The 18,337-nt window shown below is 46.6% G+C and overlaps 1 protein-coding gene across 2 annotated transcripts; it reads right to left on the bottom strand.

The window, feature by feature from the left end:
* Positions 1-98: 98 nt before the first annotated feature.
* On the bottom strand, positions 99-18,328 carry wdr62 (WD repeat domain 62). 2 transcript variants are annotated; one of them, XM_028045205.1, is made up of 32 exons: positions 17,666-18,328; positions 17,481-17,582; positions 15,287-15,378; positions 14,785-14,905; positions 14,544-14,711; positions 13,617-13,754; positions 13,352-13,534; positions 13,126-13,286; positions 12,864-13,053; positions 12,415-12,546; positions 11,459-11,622; positions 10,805-10,896; positions 10,575-10,700; positions 10,393-10,463; positions 9,813-9,934; positions 9,670-9,745; positions 9,475-9,586; positions 8,513-8,576; positions 8,344-8,439; positions 8,181-8,275; positions 7,631-7,683; positions 7,354-7,539; positions 7,204-7,274; positions 6,993-7,135; positions 5,686-5,799; positions 5,292-5,615; positions 3,767-3,907; positions 3,356-3,557; positions 1,144-1,304; positions 713-817; positions 538-635; positions 99-450 (listed from the first exon to the last, which is right to left on the bottom strand). In XM_028045205.1, the coding sequence occupies exons 2-32, from the start codon at positions 17,562-17,564 to the stop codon at positions 244-246; spliced, it is 4,092 nt and encodes a 1,363-aa protein (XP_027901006.1). In that variant the 5' UTR covers positions 17,565-17,582; positions 17,666-18,328; the 3' UTR covers positions 99-243. The 2 variants fall into 2 exon arrangements, with proteins under 2 accessions (XP_027901006.1, XP_027901007.1); XM_028045206.1 differs by having other exon boundaries at positions 7,204-7,276; positions 7,353-7,539; positions 12,864-13,050.
* Positions 18,329-18,337: the final 9 nt, after the last annotated feature.

The raw sequence follows: 18,337 nt of genomic DNA, 5'->3' as shown, positions 1-18,337 counted from the left end.
CTGCCTGATGTTTTGTTTTCTACCTGAGTTGCAGCAAAATAGCTTCCTGGAAAAAATTGGAATTTCTAATCCATAGCAGGATAAAAATCAGTGAAATATGTTCATTAAAACACAAACTTTATTAAGAAATTAAAAGACAGTTTCAATTTCAAAAACAGTGAGTGATTTAAAATGTAAAAGTAAAATACTGCAGGTAAAACAATAAGGTGCTTTTAGTCCTGGCCTTTGTCGGCTTCGTACCGTTCAGATTTTATTCAGTTTGTTTTGAGTCATCTGAACCAGGAGCTCAGAGTATTTCTCCAGGAGTGACATCATCTGCTCATCCTGCGTCTGACCAGAGGGGGCGCCGCTGCACGGCGCCGGCAGCACAGCCTGCAGCTCCCTGTGAGCGGCGATGGCGGCTTCCTGCAGGACGGAGCAGCTTTCTGATCCCTCAGAGCCGAAAACCTGCTGGGAAAAAACGTCAACGGAGAATCAGAGAAATCAGACGAGTGATCCAAATGGTCTAAACATGGCCGCCGTTAGAACGACGCCAACCTGGCGGAACAGGAGGACGGCTCGCTGTGTTGCCTGGCGCAGAGCCATGGCGGCCTGCTGACACTGCTGCAGGCTGACAGGCTCCGCCCCCTCTTCACCTGAAGCAGAAAAACAAAAATAAAAACATGATTTTATAGGTTCAGAGCGTCTCCATGGAGACGATCCGAGGATTCACCTGTCCGACAGGTGCCACTGTCTGCCTGGGGGCGGAGCCTCTCTGACACGGGGGACGAGGAAGTGGGCGGGGCAAAGACCGACGAATCAGGTGCAGCAGAAACATCTAAAAATAAAATAAAGTAAGTTTTGCCTTCAGCAGAACCTTCATCCGGGTTTTTTTCCAAACATTTTTCAGTTTAAAAATATTTCAGATTCCCTAAAATCTGGAGTTGAATTCAGGTGAGCCGGATCGGACCGAACCAAGGTCGGCTTCATAGTTAAAATTTTAATCCATTTTTCCCCTCAATTTAAAAAAACCCAAAACTTTAGAACTGACAAAAAAAAACGGGCTTTTATTCAAACTCTCTTTCAGTTGATCTGAACTCAAAGTTTAACTCAATAAAAGACGCCGGCCAAACAAAATGACATCACTGAACTATGGAAGCCCACCTGGATCAGTCGGACTTGCTGGCTCCGCCCCTTTCCATCCCCCAGGTGGCGCTGGGGGGGCGGGGCTCTGGATTAGTGTCCTGTTGGGATTGGTTGGCGTCTCGTCGAGGCTGCCGGCGCGCAGTGATGTCACTGCAGGGGGCGTGGCCAAAACCTGCAAGCTAAAAAGGAGAAAACTGATAAATAATAATGTTTAACTTAATTAATAATTAATAAATATGAAAAACACAGTTTTTCATATTTATTAATTATTAATAATGTCTTGTGATACTATTCTATATTCTGCAGCATGGACAGGATAAACTGAAATATAACTTCAGATCATAATCTGAAGTTTATAATAGGAATAATAAAACATGTTTTCCAATATCTTAGAATTTAGTAAATTGAAATAATTTTGGTAAATCTAATAAAGCTAAAAGAAAAGTTTGGTCTGCTTTAACTTCAACAGCGAGAAAAAAACCATGTTAGTATGAAAACATCTGGTTTCCACTGTAAATGTTTTCCAAATTTAGGTTTTTAATCAAACGTTAGACTGAACTTTACTACAAAACTGTTTGAAGATGAAGCACTTCCCAATCCTTGAAAACACTCAACTGAAATTAAAGCATTTCCAAGGTTTTCAAGGACCTGTATGAACTCAGAGTTTAACATGACGGTGAATCAGGACCGATGGAAAAAATGGAGTAAATAAAAAAAATAAATAAATCTGAGAAATAAACTCAGACATTTTTCAGAAAAAAAAAATTCTGACCTCCAAAATTTGCAAGAAAAAATGTTTTTTTTTCAGAAATGTACTTTTTCAGAGTCAGAGTGAACTCTGACTTCACCTGAGGATCTGGGGCCTCATTCATAAAACACTGCGCAGTTTTCACACTAAAACTTGCTGTGCGGAAAAATGTAGAAAAGTGCGGCGCACAAAAAAACCCAGATGCATAAAGCCGCAGCCGCGCACCTTTCCTTTATAAATCCTGATTTGTGGGAAACAGAGCAGCTGCTGCTCCGCCTGTCGCCTCCATAAATACATATTAATGTAAATTAGTATAAATACCCGGAAGTCTGCCGCTGCGTGAAGCAGTAACCATAGCAACGTCTTTGTTTGTAGCTGTATAAGTATTTATAATAATAATTATTATTATATATTTTATTTAAAAGGTGCTTTGAGGACACATAATGTCACCTCACAAAAATAAAAATACATTTTAAAGAAAAAAAAATCAAAATTAAAAAATTAAAAATAAAGAGATCCTGTAAATGGCTGTTAGAGCAGCAGAGCGTTCAGCCGGATTTAAAGACAGTCAGAGAGACTCTGAGTGGGAATGTGGACGATTATTCTAAATACTAGAGGCTTCATGTCCAGAAGGCGCATTCACAAAGCGGGCGGCTGCATCTGGACCGGTACCGGTACCGGTACCACACAGCTCTTTAAGTTTTGCTCCAGGATGATCAGTCTGGATTAATCTAAACGCTCATAAACCATCAACATTTCCCAGCAGATCGATCTGATCTCTGATCAATCGCTCCCTCTAAATCCTTCCATGGCCATGTTCTCCATCTGAGCCAAAGCTCCTCAGGTAGCGGCTCACCTTGATGCAGGTACTTAAATACCTGTGACTGCATTCACACCTTGATCACCTTAAAAATAATCAAACCTGTTGATTAGTTGTAATCAGCAGGTCTGAGTTAATCTGCTGATAAAACCCAGTTTTCTTCTTTTAGTGAGAATGAAATGACCCCAGAGATGCATTTCATCTTTATGAGACAAAAACTGAGAAAAAGTATTATTTACATTCTAGTGAGGTTTTCACACACTTATTTTCTTTATTTTGTGTGTGTTAGTTTATTGTCTGAGAATAAATGCGGTTCAGTTTTATCGTTTACGTTTAAACAATAAAATATTAAAATCATAAAAAACATCGGGTTTGATGCTTCTTGGTCTAAATAACTGATTGTCGTCAGATTTCAGTGGATTTAGTGAGTTTTGACTCTTTGCAGTTTGATATTGTCCGCAGAAAAAATTTGTGTGGCTGCCGCACATTTTCACACCAGCAAACATTTGCATATATTTATGCAAACTTTGACGCATAGTAAATTTTTATACATGCTGACTTGTGTGTAAAATATGGCGCCGCACATTTTTCGTGCACACGCCGCTTTAGACATGATGCCCCTGGAGACTGCTGCCATGTTTTAAGTGACTGGAGCTTCCTACCTGCTGCCCTGCTCCTGCTGCGATGTGGGTGGAGCCTGTTGGGATGTGGGCGGAGCCTGTTGGGATGTGGGCATGATTTGTTGGTTCTCCTTGTTCTCCTCCAGGGGGCAGCAGGCGGGTTTGGAGATGTCCAGGAACGCGAGGCGGGACTCCTCCGTTACTGAAGACGAAGCGCAGCTGTTGGCAGTTCTGGACGTGACGTCTGATTGGTGGAAACAGAAACAGGTGAGGCAGTGAAGCTGACTCAGGTGAGTCAGAGAGGAAACGCCCAAGTTGTGCTCTGTCAGATGATTATCAGACCAATTTGGTCCTGATGCGACTGATTGGAAATCATCTGCTGATCAGGAGAGAAACCTTCACCCAGAAGCCTCGGCTGCACCGTGAGAGACACACCGCTAGTCGCTCACACACCTCCCAGCGTCTTCCTGCACCGCAGCACCAGCACCGTGTGTCGTCTGCGGGCCGCCCGCCGCCGGGGCTCATGGGAAATCCCACAGGAAGCTCTGCTACCCAGCACCGCTCTACCTCCCACTGCGGTCACACCAACACTCCCTGTTGGCGAACGGAACATGTGAATTTATCTGGAGTTCCTCAGGGAGGCGCTCCCGGCCTCCTGGACGGACCAGAAACAGATCCGTTAAACCCGACCGGCGCCTTCCAGGTCTGATCGGTATCGGGGGGACGATCTGAGTGTTCAGAACCGGTCTGAGCTCAGTCACGTCAATCTTCATCTGATCTGAAGCAGGACCGGTCCAGCCGGTCCGGCTGCCTGCTTCCAAACAAAAGAGTTCCTGAAGAGGCTCCGGTCCCTCGGAGTTCAACGAATCCGGGCAGAACCGGACCGTTTGGGTCAGACGAGCTGAACTTGGCTTTCAGCTCATGAATCCAAACAGAACCGTCTGAACAAACCGACCTGCTGCTGGTTTATCACCAACTTCAGGTTTAAACAAAGAAAATCCTAAAACTTTTCCTCAGTTTGTTATAATTCTGTGTAGAAACTGAACTACAAGCAGAGAGTTAAAGGTCCCGTTTGGCATCTGAGGACATTTAAAGATTCTTGATTATTTTAGCCCTGAAATCCAGTCGGTTGCGTATTTGAGTCTGTGGGGCAGCAGGAAGGTTGAATCTCGTCTCTGCAGAAGCTGCATAGATACGGTTTTATTTTATTGGCTCACATCTTTCAGTCTCTTCTATGTTTTTTGAATGATCACATCACAGTATTTGCTGCAGAACTGCTGAACAAGGTCATGGATTCAGGCTAGCATGTTCTGTTAATCCGCCATTTTTATGTCTTACAGTAATTTTGTAGTCCAAGTTCAAGGAAACTAGAAGTGGTTCAGTCAAAGCAAAGCGGAAAGCTGCTCATGTTAAGATGACAAACTATATGTTAGACATTCATTTGTTGTGTCTGTGATGTCCTGGCTGCCGTTTTGCTAGCAGTAGCATCATACCTTTGCTAATGTTAGCACTGTATGCTAGCTGTTAGCTCCTTGAGGACCGAACCGAATCATTAGTTTCAAATTTTTACATAGACAGTCCAGCATTGTTTTTGTCATGATCCAAATGCAGACAGTAACGTAGCGTTAGCATTAGCTAACTCGCTAACAAGCCGTGGAGGCTGAATGGATAAGTCTGCTGTTGAAATGTTTTATTGAATTATGGCATAAAAAGTTTCTGCGTCGTTAGCTAATTGTGTATCTGCTATCAAGCCAGCAAAATGGCCGAAGGGGTTATAGTGGGGCGTTTAAAGAACCGGCATCAAAACCAGTAAAACAAAGTGGAGCTAAAATAACCAGGATTCAGACTGAAGGAATTAAGGATCCATTAAAACAACGATCTGCTTTAAACGGTTCTGATTAGTTAATATGTTCAGTTCCACTAACAGTTAAATAGGAATCCGTGTAATAAACCGAGACTGGACCGGATCAGAACTCGCCTCCATCAGCGTTTTCTTCCAGAGTCGAACCCAGAAACCCGATGGCGCCGCTGGGCTCGGATCTCATCTGGAGTTTTGATCCGATCTTCGGGTTTGAGTTGCTCTCCTCAGAGATCCTGCCTGTGATCCGGCCGGGTCGGACCCTGGAGCACACCAGACCCGCCTCTGTGTCAGTGCGGCGCTCGGGGGGCGCCGGGCCGCGGGGAATGGACCGGACTCGGTCCTGGAAGCGGGACAGGAAGCGGGTGGAGATGCTGAGGCGCGGGTTCAGGAAGGGCTTCTCCTGGGCCGGCCGCAGCGCCGTCAGGTCCGCATCGAAGCGTTCTGCAGAACCACACGGCACTCAGAGCGGGAAGCAGCAGCAGGAAGTCGGGTCGGGTCAGGAGGTTCTTACCTTCAGCCAGACTGGAGGCCAAACTCTCAAAGTGGTTCTTTAGAGAGTTCCGGTCCTCGTCGTCCTCCGGACCCAAACTGCCCACAGAGCTGCTCTGGCTCAGGGAGTCGGTGTCTGACGGAGAGAAGCAGTTCGGATCAGAACATCCTGCAGCAAAACACACTTCTACTTCTAAATATGACGCCTTTGTTTTGAAAACCCAAGATAAGCTCTTATATTTTAGATCCAAACGTTAAATTCTGCAGAACCTTTCGGGTTAGTTTCAGGCAGCCATGTTGGATTCTTTGAAAGGCGACCGGTTCTGTTTCCTTTAGTGGGTTAGTCGTGGCCTATACAAAACACGCTCATCACGTTTTACACAAAATCATTCTTAGAGATTTCAAATCAGCTGCTGCTGGCCACGCCCCCAACTCTACGTTTACACTGATACGTCAAAATGGCTGCAAACATGCACAATAATATAACCGTACATCTTTGAAAAGCAGAAGTGGAGCCTCCTGCACAACCAATCAGAATGCAGCAAGTGGCTTCTGGATGGTGAGTCAACACCAAAATGCTTTGTCTTCTCCAGCAGCCATTGTACAGCGGGAAAACCAGCTGTACAATGGCTGCTGGAGCTCGTCTTTGGTTGCTAGGTAACTTAAAGCTTTTAGAAACAGCAAAGGAGACAAACCAGGTGAAACTGGAGAAAAACCTCCAGCGGGTGGAAATGACAGCAGCTCAGGTTTAAACGTCTCTGAGTATCTCAGCCTCACGCTGAGCTGAAGATTAAACTGAGGATTTTAATGAGTCCAAGGTTCGATTATTATGGTCTGTTAAAACTTCAGGACAGTAACTTCACAATAACTCGACTCTCCCAGGATTTAAACATCTACTAAAATAAAACAAAATAAAAGTTAATCATATAGTATAAAGTGAATAAAGTTTCATATGGACTGAAATTAAACATCAGCTTCAATTCTCCACCATCGGTTTCTGTTTGGGTCAAAGGTCACGAGAGACAGAACGTTCTCCAATTCGGTTTGTTTTATTCACTGTGGAAAATGACTCCAGATGTTTCCTACATGTTAAAAATCCTGGTATTTGGACCCTCTGGCGCCCCCTGCCGGGCCCTCTGGCCCCTAAAATCCCCCCTGCCCCCATGGACCCTCTAGCGCCCCCTGCCGGGCCCTCTGGCCCCTAAAATCCCCCCTGCCCCCATGGACCCTCTAGCGCCCCCTGCCGGGCCCTCTAGAGATCCAAGATCTCTTGGATCTTCAGGTTTTGGATTGTATCTCTGCAGATGGACCGGCTCCGGCGCTGTTTACCGGTGTCGTGCTGCGGCTCCAGACTTCCTGTCGACCCTTCGGAGCAGGCCGAGTCCGGACTGGGGTGCGTCCTCCACACAGGCTCCGCCCCCTGACCTCTGACCTCCAGCGCAGGATCGGCCCCGGCCTCCACCTTGAAGTCCCTGGAACAGGAAGTCCAGATTCAGACCCGGACAGAACCGCAGCGCCGGGCCGAGGGGGCGGGGCTAACCTGTCGGACAGGGCGGTGCTGCCGTCAGACTGGAGGATGAAGGTCTGGTTTCCCCTGGCCGTCTGCAGCACCTGAACGCCACACAGAGTTGACACACAGCTGATGACATCACAAACACAGCTGATGACATCACCCAGGTGTCCCGCCCACCTCCTCCTCTTCCTCTCCCAGCAGGCTGTCCAGGCTCTGAGGGTGGAACTCTTCCTCCTCCTCTTCCTCATGGCTGGCGTTCAGGCCGGAGCAGAAGGCCAGCGGGTTCAGAGGCTCCGCCCACCGGCTGCGCACTTGGCTGGGCTCCGCCTCCGATTGGTCGACGGACGAAGCCTCGGCGTCCACCTGCAGACAAAACCTGACGTTACAGAATCCACACAGAACCGGTCCGGTATCCAGAACCGGTCCGATATCGTCGGGATCAGAGGGAACCGACCAGCTTCCGGAACCACATGGGCATCTTCCCGTTGGTCTCCAGCAGCATCGTCTCTGAAAAACAAAGTTTAGTTCATGAATGTGGAACCTTCAGCAACGAGGTAGAACTCAATAATCTCAATAATCTTAATCTCAATCATTTAATCACTTAAATGATTTACAGTCATCAGCTATGAAACAGTCAAAATCTTCCTGATGGTTCCAGTTATTAATCCAGTGCAGCTCCAGCCCTGATCTAAAGCAGAGAGTCGCCATCGTGATAAAACTAAATATTTTAGGAGGTTTTCGTGAAGCTCAGAGGAAGGACAGATCTTCCATAAACTGCTCTGCCAGCAGCAGGTTCTGCTGCGTGGAAATATATTCAGATTTTTCGCCAACATGACAAACCGTTCTGGGTCCGGTCTGCATACGTCGACTGGAACATTTCTACCTCCTGATCACTGGGGGATATTTGAGTTTTTTAGTCCCTCTGTTATTTTTAAAAACTTGTTAGAAATAAATAAATGAAGTTTTTCCGTCTCCTGGGTTCAGGCCGATCTGCTCAGACTCACCAGCAGGGGGCTCCGGTCTCCCGGGGGTCCGCTGATCCTCCTTGTCCTCCGCCAGAGGCAGCTGGGAGACGGGGACGGTGATGAAGGTCTCCCTCCTGGAACACAGACAGAGCGGCTGAAGCGGCCGGCGCCCCCTGCTGTCGCCTCCAGGAATGTCACCCACCTGATGCTGGGCTGCCGAGGGCCATTCGGCCCCGGGGCCCGCCTCTTCCTCATGGTGCTGCTCATCTGGGGGTCCAGGCGCCACACAAACACGCAGCTGCAGAACAGCAGACGGGGGTCAGACTGGGGTCAGAGGTCACGGCCGGACGGGCCGCCGTGTCAGAGGTTACCTGTCTCCGGACGCTGAGATCAGATGTCTGCAGTCCTGGCTGAACCGCATGCAGCTGACCAGCTCTGAGCAACACACAGAGGTCAAAAGGTCAGCAGGAGCCGCCATCGTCTGCAATGGAGTTAACAGTTATCCTGTTTGGGCACTTTTTCCTTCCACTCAACTTTCTACAAATACACCAAAACCTGTTAGTAATATTGTGGTCTTTTCCGTTACGCTGCAACGTCTCTATAAATATAAAAAAAATACTGAACTTGTTTTTTACCATATTCTCATTTTTTAAATATGAAAATCCAGCAAACAAACCAGTTCAGTTGTTCTGTGGGATAAAGTAGAAACTCCACTTTGAGTAACTTCACTGAATGAATATTCAAACATGAATAAACTGAATAAATGCATTAGTTTATGTTGGAGTGAGACCTCTCGTTCATAGACCAGCTTTGCAGTTTTCATTGAAGGTTTTTGTTACACATTTTAGCTTTATACTGAAAAACATTAACTGGAAGTTTTTTCTGTCAGAATTGTTTTACAGTTTATTTGTGTTCATTTTTTATTTTTGTCTTTAAAAGATTCAGAATTTGGACCTAAAATTAGATTTTTCTCCATCTGATGACATCATTGATTCTATGTTGCATCGTGTTTCTGTAAAGCACTTTGAAATGATTTGCTGCTGAAATGTGCTATACAAATAAAATTTGATTGATTGATCATGATACTCAATACTTTGATTTGAAAAGGAAACAGTGATTTAAGACATTACTTAAGCAAAAATAAAGTGAAGTAGAGCTACGCTACGTCTCCAGAAAAATGTTGCCGTTTCTAGTAGAGGTGAACCGATACAAGAACGCTATCGGCCAAACTCAGAATCGGCAGGTCAGGTTTTAGAAGTTCTGCCATCGGTGCAGCTCTAGTTTCTAGAAGCTTCAGTCAGAACATTTCTTTGCTGATCTTCCTCTTCCTCACCTGAGTGACCGAACAGCGTGGCGACGCACTCGCCGGTCTCCGCGTCAAAGATGGTGATGTTCTTATCAGAGCAGCTGGTGGCGAAGAACGATCCGGACGGGTCCGAGTGAACCTGCAGACGGCCAGAGGTCAGCCGGAGGTCGGTGAGGTCAGCTAGAGGTCGGCCAGACCCTGGTCTGAAGCGGTTCCGGTTACCTTGAGCAGGGCTCCCTCGTCGCTCGCCGAGCCCTTCAGGCTGCGCTCCAGCTTCCCCGTCTCCACACTGTAAACTCTGAGGAGGCAGCGCTGAGTCAGAGGGTCAAAGGTCAAACAGGCCGAGCGCTCCGGTCGGTCTTTACCTGACGTTCCTGTCCTGACACGCCACAGAGACGCGCGTTCCGGTCGGGTCCAGGTCCATGTCGTACAGCGTGGTCTTCTCCACCACATGGTGGCGCCGGGAGAACAGCGACCCGTCCGGCGTCTGGGGAAAGAACCAGAACCAGAATCAGACCCAGTGGAGCGGCCGGGCTCAGGAGCCATGAAATCATTTTAATGAGATAAAACGGTTCTGATGCTGAAAACGCATCATTTCCATATTTATTAAACTATTACTGAAGTGCAACAACACAACATGCCCAACGTCTCAGTAACGTTCTTCTCTTATTATCACATTATTTCCTCTCAGCATTATGGCTTCATTCCAATAATTTTATTCTTATTCTTATCCTGGTCATTTGATTTATTTTACCCTGTTCATAACTCTGCAGATGGATTCTATTGGTTCAACTTCTGATTGACTAAAACAGACTGACGCTGCGCCTGGCTGCAGGAAACAGGAAGTGGAGGATGGAAACATGAAGCTCAGCGTTCCTGTGGCGTGAACAGCAACGCCTTCCTGACACGCAGTGAGATGCAGCTGTGGTGCGTTCAGGGTCCAACCTGCTCGGCCGTCTGAACGTAGATGCTCTTGTCGGCTCCACAGCTCACCAGCTGGACCTCTGGACTCTGACCTGAACCCAGAACAAGCAGAAGCTGAATGTTCCCTGAACGCATCATTGGCTCAGAGCAGATTGAACCGGAGCAGCCAATAGGAGCGGGCGCCTGGCTGGCCCCGCCCTCACCGGTGAACTTGACGGCGGTGATGGAGGCGGAGTGGTCGTTCAGGGTCTGCTGGAGGTTGTAGTTCTTCTCCTGGTTGAAGATGTGGATGAGTCGATCTCTGCTGGCTGAGGCCAGCAGCTTCACTCCTGAACCAGTCACAGGAAGTAAACAGGAAGTCAGCTTTTTTACAGGATCCGGTTCTGCGTTCAGACGTCATCATGGTAACATGGAGCAACAGCTTGGATCTCACCTGAGGACAAAGGAGAAAACTCCAAACAGAGAACCTCGGAGTCGTGAGCCTCGATCTTCAGCTGCTCAGTCAGGCTCTCCAGGTCAAAGATCCTGGAAACAGGAGGCACCACTTGGTTACAGAAACAGATTCAAATGACGGCTCACAGGAAGGAAACCTGATAAACACCAAGCTACAGAACAAAGTCTCTGAGTCCTCAGGAGAATGTAAAGCTTTCATCCTGATGGCGTTCTAAAGCAGCATCAGGAGTACGGCTCACCGATTCATTGGCTGACCAACTCTTTCTTGCTATATTTAGCAACAGATCAGAAAAAATAAAAAATAAAATACCATCAGATAAAATTGGCCAGAAACCTGCAATCGGTGCAGCCCAATTAGGAGGTGAATCAGTTCAACACTTTAACAGAAGAGGGCGAGTTTCGGCAACATTTGAAGAATCCTGGATGAAATTAAATTCTGATTTGAACAAGTAAACTGTAAAAAGAAAACTAAATGAATCATAAATGATTAAACCAAACCTCCACATCCAGACTGAGTTTCTCTGAACTGCGGTGAACCTTCAGAACCTGAAGCAGCTCCGGTTCTGTTAGCTAACGGCTAACGTCCGGCTCTGATCACAAACCTGAGGCTCTGCATCCTGAGGCGGTTTCTCACCTCAGGTTCCCACAGCGGTCTCCGGCCGCCAGGTGCTTCCCGTCCGGACTGATTCCCAGCACCCGGATCCCGGCCTTCCCGTCCGGCCCGTCGGCCTCGGCCCGCTCGCCCGCCGCCTGCAGGGGCTGCACGTCTTCCCCCACATACAGGATCTTCAGCAGGTCCTGGAAACACAACGACCCGCTGCAGCCTGAGGACGAACCACCTGGTCCACTGACTGGACCCGGCAGAACCGGAGCGTCAGGCAGAGCCAGAGAACGATTCTGGTTTAAAGCCGGACTCCGGACCGGTCAGAACCCATCTGGTCCTTCTGGATAAAACCCAAATCATAACAGAAGCTCGTTGGTGGATAAATATTTATTCTGATAACTGCTGTGACTCAATAACCGCTCACACTCTTATTGTTGTAAATCAAACTTATTTTGGACCTAGAACCGGTTCAACAGAGCTACAACACCGTCCAATGATTGGAGGACAGAAAACGTCACACTAGCATGAGCAGCGTTAGCCGTCTGGGTTCAACCCGCTCTGCCAGGCCGAGTCCGTTAGCGCTGGAAACGCTCCTGAAAATGAACTGGACTGCAGCGAACCGCGCCGCAGTGGAACAAGGCTTCACTGGGCCAAGATTTAGGCCCAACACTAGCTAGCCGCCCAGCTAGCGGCTTAGCTAGTTGAACAGTCCTGGGATTTTTTTATTAAACTGATATTCTTTAAAAACTGTCTGGCACCAAATTGCAAAGTTCTGATTAAAATGAAAGAGTAGAATAAGCCTACTTAGTTTCAAACCGACGTTTTAAAGAAGTTTCCAAAGAATAAAAATACAAAATAAAGGATTTAAAAAAAGAATCATAACTAAGAAACAACTCTCCTTCAGTGTTTTAGCTTGAATTAATTTTGATTAATCGCATCATTTGAAGCCACTGTGATGAGCTGAGCCTGAACCGGTCCGGTCTCACCTGGCTGTACTGGTTCCTCTGCCTGATGGGGGCGTCAGAGTGCCACAGCCTGATGGTGTTATCAGAGGAACAGGTGAGGAAGGATGATGGAGGCAGGCAGGCCTGAGACGGATCCTGCAGCTCCGGATAAACCTGGAAAACAAAACATTCCAAACGTCACTGGATTAAAAATAAAACATTATCCTTCTGGTGCCAAAGGAGAAGTTTCCTGATTTATTAATAACTTCATAACGTTGATATTTGATCAACTCGGTTGGTCCAGTCCAGGTTTTTCTGCTTCCAAAACTGCATTTCCTTCAGGTAAATCTGAACATTTTCTGCTGGTGTTATGAGATCAGACCTTCAAATCGGTGAATCCGTGATGAACAGATTTAGATGAGAGTGACTATAAACCAACAGGATGATTACTGATTGATGATCGATCAGAATATTGATGATGCGTTCCTGACCTGGATGTTCCACACGCAGCTGCTGTGGTACAGAGCCGAGTGCACCCTTCCGGCGTTCTTCACGTCCGCCACGTCCCAGACGTACACGCTGTGGTCCGTGTACACGCAGCTGAGCCGCTGCCCTCTGGGGTCAAAGGTCAGCGCCAGGGTGTCGGGATGCGCCGCCTCGGAGCCGGCGGGAGGTGGGCTGCTGTGGGAGCAGGAGGTCAGAGGTCAGAACGGGTGTGACGGCGCAGAGCAGAGGGGGTGGCGGCGTTCCGACCTGTGCGGCGCGCTCCGAGTCAGATCCACGCCCAGGCGGTGCGGCCGCGGCAGCGTTCCCACGTACTCCAGGTCGGCCGGCCGGAAAACCCGGATCACTCCGTCTGCGCAGCCGCAGAACACCCAGTCCTCGCTGACCGCCAGGCCGCTCGCCGCCGCCGTCTGCAGGAGAAGAGGCCGAGTTATCGCGGGAACGCCCCTGACATGCCAACATCACGACCTCTGACCTTCAGGTCCACCCAGGCCTCCAGCTGCCGTCTGCCGTTGAACAGACACAGGACCCCGGCGGCGGTGACGCAGTACGTGTTGCTCGCAGCTTGGCCCCGCCCACACGCCACTCCGCAGAACACGCTGTTCTTATGGTCGCCTAGCAACCCGGACCGACCAATCAGCGGCACGGTGCTGTTCACCTGGGAGCAGAGAGGGAACAGGTGAGAGCCAGGCGAGCTGCAGGAAGCCAGGCTGTGATTGGCTGAGGAGCCGTCAGCTGACCCGCCGGTCCTTGGAGCCGTCCAGGTCCCAGAACTTTACGTGTCGGTTTCCCGCGGTAACGAAGTAGCTGCTGTCCTGGGAGAAGGAGACGGAGAAGACTCTGCTGGACACCTTGTTGGTGGCGATGATGGAGCCTTTCTGCTCAGGGTCAAAGGTCAAGGTAAGGTAGAATGTTAGCAACAAGTACAGATGGAAAGACATAAACAATAACATAATAATGTAGCAGAAAACAATCCAGAACCTTCTGTTTTCAGAATAACTCAAATATAAGAATTTACCGCCATCATAAATGAAATTTTATATTTTATGAACAGAAAAAGGTAATAAAGCTTGGATTGATGCACTGGCCTCAAGTACTGGCCGTTTTGCAACTAGGGTCGGATTTTGCAAATATGAACATCAGTTTTGCAAATGACCTTCATTCTAGCTACCAACAAATCTTTTAGGTTAGCTGGTGAGCTAACGTTTAGGGGTATAGCAGCAGCTAGTTCCTGGCAGCTTCAATCGCCTTGAGTCGAAGAACATCTGACAAACATATTTAATGGCGATTTACTTTTTTTTTCAAAATTAGTCAAAGACATTTTAAGGCTTTAATTATAGATACAAGAATTTACGGATGCACTGACATCCTGGATATCAACTATGTGAAGAAACTATGATAAGTCTGTTCTGGAGGGATATTTTCCTAGAGAAACTGTTTCTTTCACTTCCTGTCAACAGGATCGGACAATCAGGTTGTCTGTAGCTTTGTCAAAATGTGACTTAATTCATCTGCCCAATCAAACGTACAGATTTAACTCAAAAGTAAGGAAACCCTGGGTGTTTTACAGGCTTTAAAGGATCATTGAGTGTAAAACCAGCCAGGACCCAGCAGCTGGGATTCAGAACCCACTCAGTGTGTGAGTGTGTGTGTGTGTGTGTCCTCACCTTCCAGTCCCACACACTGACGATCCGGTCATGCTGGAACCCCACAGAGACCACATAGGAGCCGCTGCAGGAGAACGCCACGCAGGACACGCCGTACTTATGGGCCTGGACTTCGGCCACCTGGCCTCCACTCACCTCCCACACCCGGACACAGGGCATGTGGCCGCTCTGGAACAGCAGGGGGCGACGTGAGGAGACCAAAACAACCCAAACACCAAGAGGCGTCCGGTTTGTCCCTCACCTCTCCGGTCACCAGGTGCTTCCCGTCAGGAGAAAAGCTCAGAGCGGTGAAGGGCTTCCTGCAGGCGTTGATGATGTGATCCTGCTTGTTGCTCTGTGGGCTCAACAGAACCACCACACACCTGGAGGAGGAACAGCAACGTCATCACACGCTGCCACTGCTCAAATCGGCTTCTGACAGTTTGAATATGAATAAGTTTATTCTGAACAAATCAATAAATATATTAAATAAAACCAAAAAACATAAATGCATATGCAGAGGTCATGATCAATATTTTCAAAAGCAGCACAAACATAGTCGAGTTGATTGATTGGCACCAAATTTGTCTGAAGTGAATTAGGTGATGTTGACCTTTAATGACCTCTGGAAACAGTTAATATCTTTGAAATGACTGCGGTACAAACAAAACGTTTTGCTGCACAAACGTTTGAAACCAGTTTAGTCAGATTTGAAGAAGGTGAAGATGGTTGGAGGAGGAGAGGGAACGTGACGCGGCACTCACCCTGCAGGATACGCAATACGGCCAGAGTTAGGGTCAGAGGTCAGGAAGCTGCTGACCACCGGGCTGATCCCAAGAACCTTTTCCAGAGACACCTGAAGCAAACAGACCAGACGGCTAAAGATCAAACTGTTCACCGTCTGAAATCAGAAACAGTCACATGAATCTAAACCTGCTAATAACTGCAAAAGTCCAAAAAAGGCCTCTGACTGAAGACTATCGCTGTTACAGGGGCATGCTAAGCTAACGGTTCCAAACCGCAGCTTGGCGTGAAGAACTGCTAATCTTCTTCACCTTCAATAGGTTTCCCCCAGTGTATTATAGGCCTGGCGGCCCACCATGCTTTACTAGCCCCACCGCATTAAATTAAATGCTGCCAATTCATTTAATTGGCAGCATTAATTAAATGAATTAGCAGCAGTGCGCAGAGCAGCAGATTGAACTCATCCTGCAGGGCCAGTCCAAGGCTGCATGAGGCCTGGGGCAGAATCTGACCTAGGGGCCCCTCTTGCTGCTAAAACCATCAGCACCTCTAACAGCTTCTGGGTTGGATTTAATCTGGGAGAGAGAGAGTAGATTAACTGGCCAACCTGAAAACAATCAGTTATAATTACAGTTTAATCATTTGTATTTGTGAACAAACAGCTCAAACTCAAAGATTAAACTCACAGCATCAGATTGTTGCTATGGTAACAAAACAATCTATGAATATTGTTCTATGAACTTTTACAAAGTAAACTTGCCAGCTCCTTAAAATCTGACATAAATGTTAAACAATTTAAAATCTTTAAAATTTATGTTGAAACCATTAAATCAAGTTTAGCAGCTTTGATCATCTCAATAAACAAATGTTACATTTATGTATCGATGTTAAAATATTAGCATTTATGGCCCCTGAAGACCTGATGGAGCCGCTGACTTACTTTGGATTAAACAGAAGTGCAAATAATTAATATTCATTTTAATTGTATTTTTTAATTTGTTGTTTTTAAGACTAGTTGTGGGTTTAAATAGCTTTTCACTGGCGCTGTTTTCCTGTAACATATAATTACCCAGTAATATTTTTACTTCTACTGTCTACTTAACATCTTTTAATACAAAAACACGGTGGACGCCCGGCGCCCCGACCGCCGGGCTCAGCAGGTTTTCTGGGGGAAACCCTGTATTGATACAACTTTCAGATAATGGGACAGGGAATAAAATCTGCAAATATTTTCTTCTTCCTTTCCAGTCCCGAAAGATACTTCAGCGCCCAAAGTAAAACAATATCTTTTTTCCAATTATTTTATTTTTACCAACAATGAAACTGATGATATTGTCATGATATTATTTGGTTCTATAGTAGGCAACACTTTCTTTTACCTCCATGTACTAATTTAGGTAAATAAAATGGAGATTGGTGAGCCTAAATAATACCAATTTAATAGTTATAAAATGAAAAAAAAAAAAAAGATTTCATTGTTAAACTGGACTTAAAGAGGATACATTTTCAGGAATAAATAATTGTCTTGCATGATGAGGATGGAAATTCTCAACGGCATTATTTAAAAAAAACTATGGCTACCTACATAATATTTCTAAAGCTTTAAAAGAGGCTGTTTGTGTTCAGTGGAAAGGTGAAAGAAGCCCAGATGTTGTTATAAACTGAAAGCATAGATATGATTTCAACTACTGGGGTTTAAAACATGGGAGCCGTTTAAAAAAAGGCTCTCAGTGGAAAATATAAACACCGAAGCTGCTCTCAGCTTGAAAAGAGTGAAACATCCCTTTAACGGGATCCTGAACCGAAGCAGTTTAACATCGGATGTGAGGGGTGACCGAATTTACCGCAACACCGGTGGCCTACTTGTGTGTTGTCTAAACTTTCCCTTGCTACTGCGATTAAACTATTTCCATCCATCCATCCATCCATCCATTTTCTGTTCACCCTTGTCCCTAATGGGGTCGGGAGGGTTGCTGGTGCCTATCTCCAGCTACGTTCCGGGCGAGAGGCGGGGTACACCCTGGACAGGTCGCCAGTCTGTCGCAGGATTAAACTATTTAACCAACGTTTTTTAAACTCGGATGATTGGCAAAAGCTTTCCCCCCCAAAAGATAATTCGGTTCTAGCTTCTCAGAATAGTTAGGACATCTCAAAAACGCCGCGAAGCGCCAGCTAACGGTTCTAACTGCTAACGGCTGTAGCTCAAGACTGTACCCGGGCGCTGGAGCTTTTCCTCGGCTGGCTCTGCCGGCTCTTCCGCCCCGCTGGCTGCCTCCTCCTCTCCGTTCTATCAGCCATACCGGCAAGTGCGCTAAACTTTCAAAAGAGAACAAAAACATAAATAAAACAGCCACGGAAATGCCTTTAACGCCGAGCAAAAGCGCAAAAATATATCTCACTTGGTTCAGAAAGTTTTGTTCACAACAAGCTTCTGCTGGTCGCCATGATGGCAGCAGGAAATTTGATACCGATGTAGGCGGCGGGACTGAGGTTCAAACTGAGCCCCGCCCACTGACTGAACAACCAGCCAATAGACCCTTTTCACAGTGACGTCAGACAATGGCCGCCATAACTCAAAACTGGGTATCTTTACTTCCGGTGTGATTTTGCCTTGGGAACCAAGCTGAAAACTTCCCGCATTCTCATAATCTTAAGGATATAATAAAAGGTAAGTTTAATAATAACAGCATTTAAGTGTTAGATAGCTGTTACTAATCATTGTAAATTCACCATTCTCTATCTGTGTATAAAATAAACAGCCTCCGATCGGAGAGTAAACCACCTAGCAGCAGCTTTAGCCACATTTAGGAAAAATATACTCTCTGTCAGCGCTGTAACGTTTAGAGGTTCACTTTCTGTGTTTTATAAAACAGTGTTTACGTGCTAGATAACCGTTATAAGTCATTGTCAATTTACCATTCTCCAACTGTATTCAAAGGAACCAGCCTCTGATCATGAGTAAACCAGCTAGCAGCAGCTTTAGCCACAGTTAGGAAACATATACACCGCCGCCTGTCAGTGATGTAACGTTTAGAGGTTCATTTTCTGTATTAATGGAAAATAAAGGGCAG

The sequence above is a fragment of the Xiphophorus couchianus genome, chromosome 18, assembly GCF_001444195.1.
Source record: "Xiphophorus couchianus chromosome 18, X_couchianus-1.0, whole genome shotgun sequence".
NCBI lineage: Eukaryota > Metazoa > Chordata > Actinopteri > Cyprinodontiformes > Poeciliidae > Xiphophorus > Xiphophorus couchianus.
This window is presented reverse-complemented; position numbering and strand designations above follow the sequence as displayed.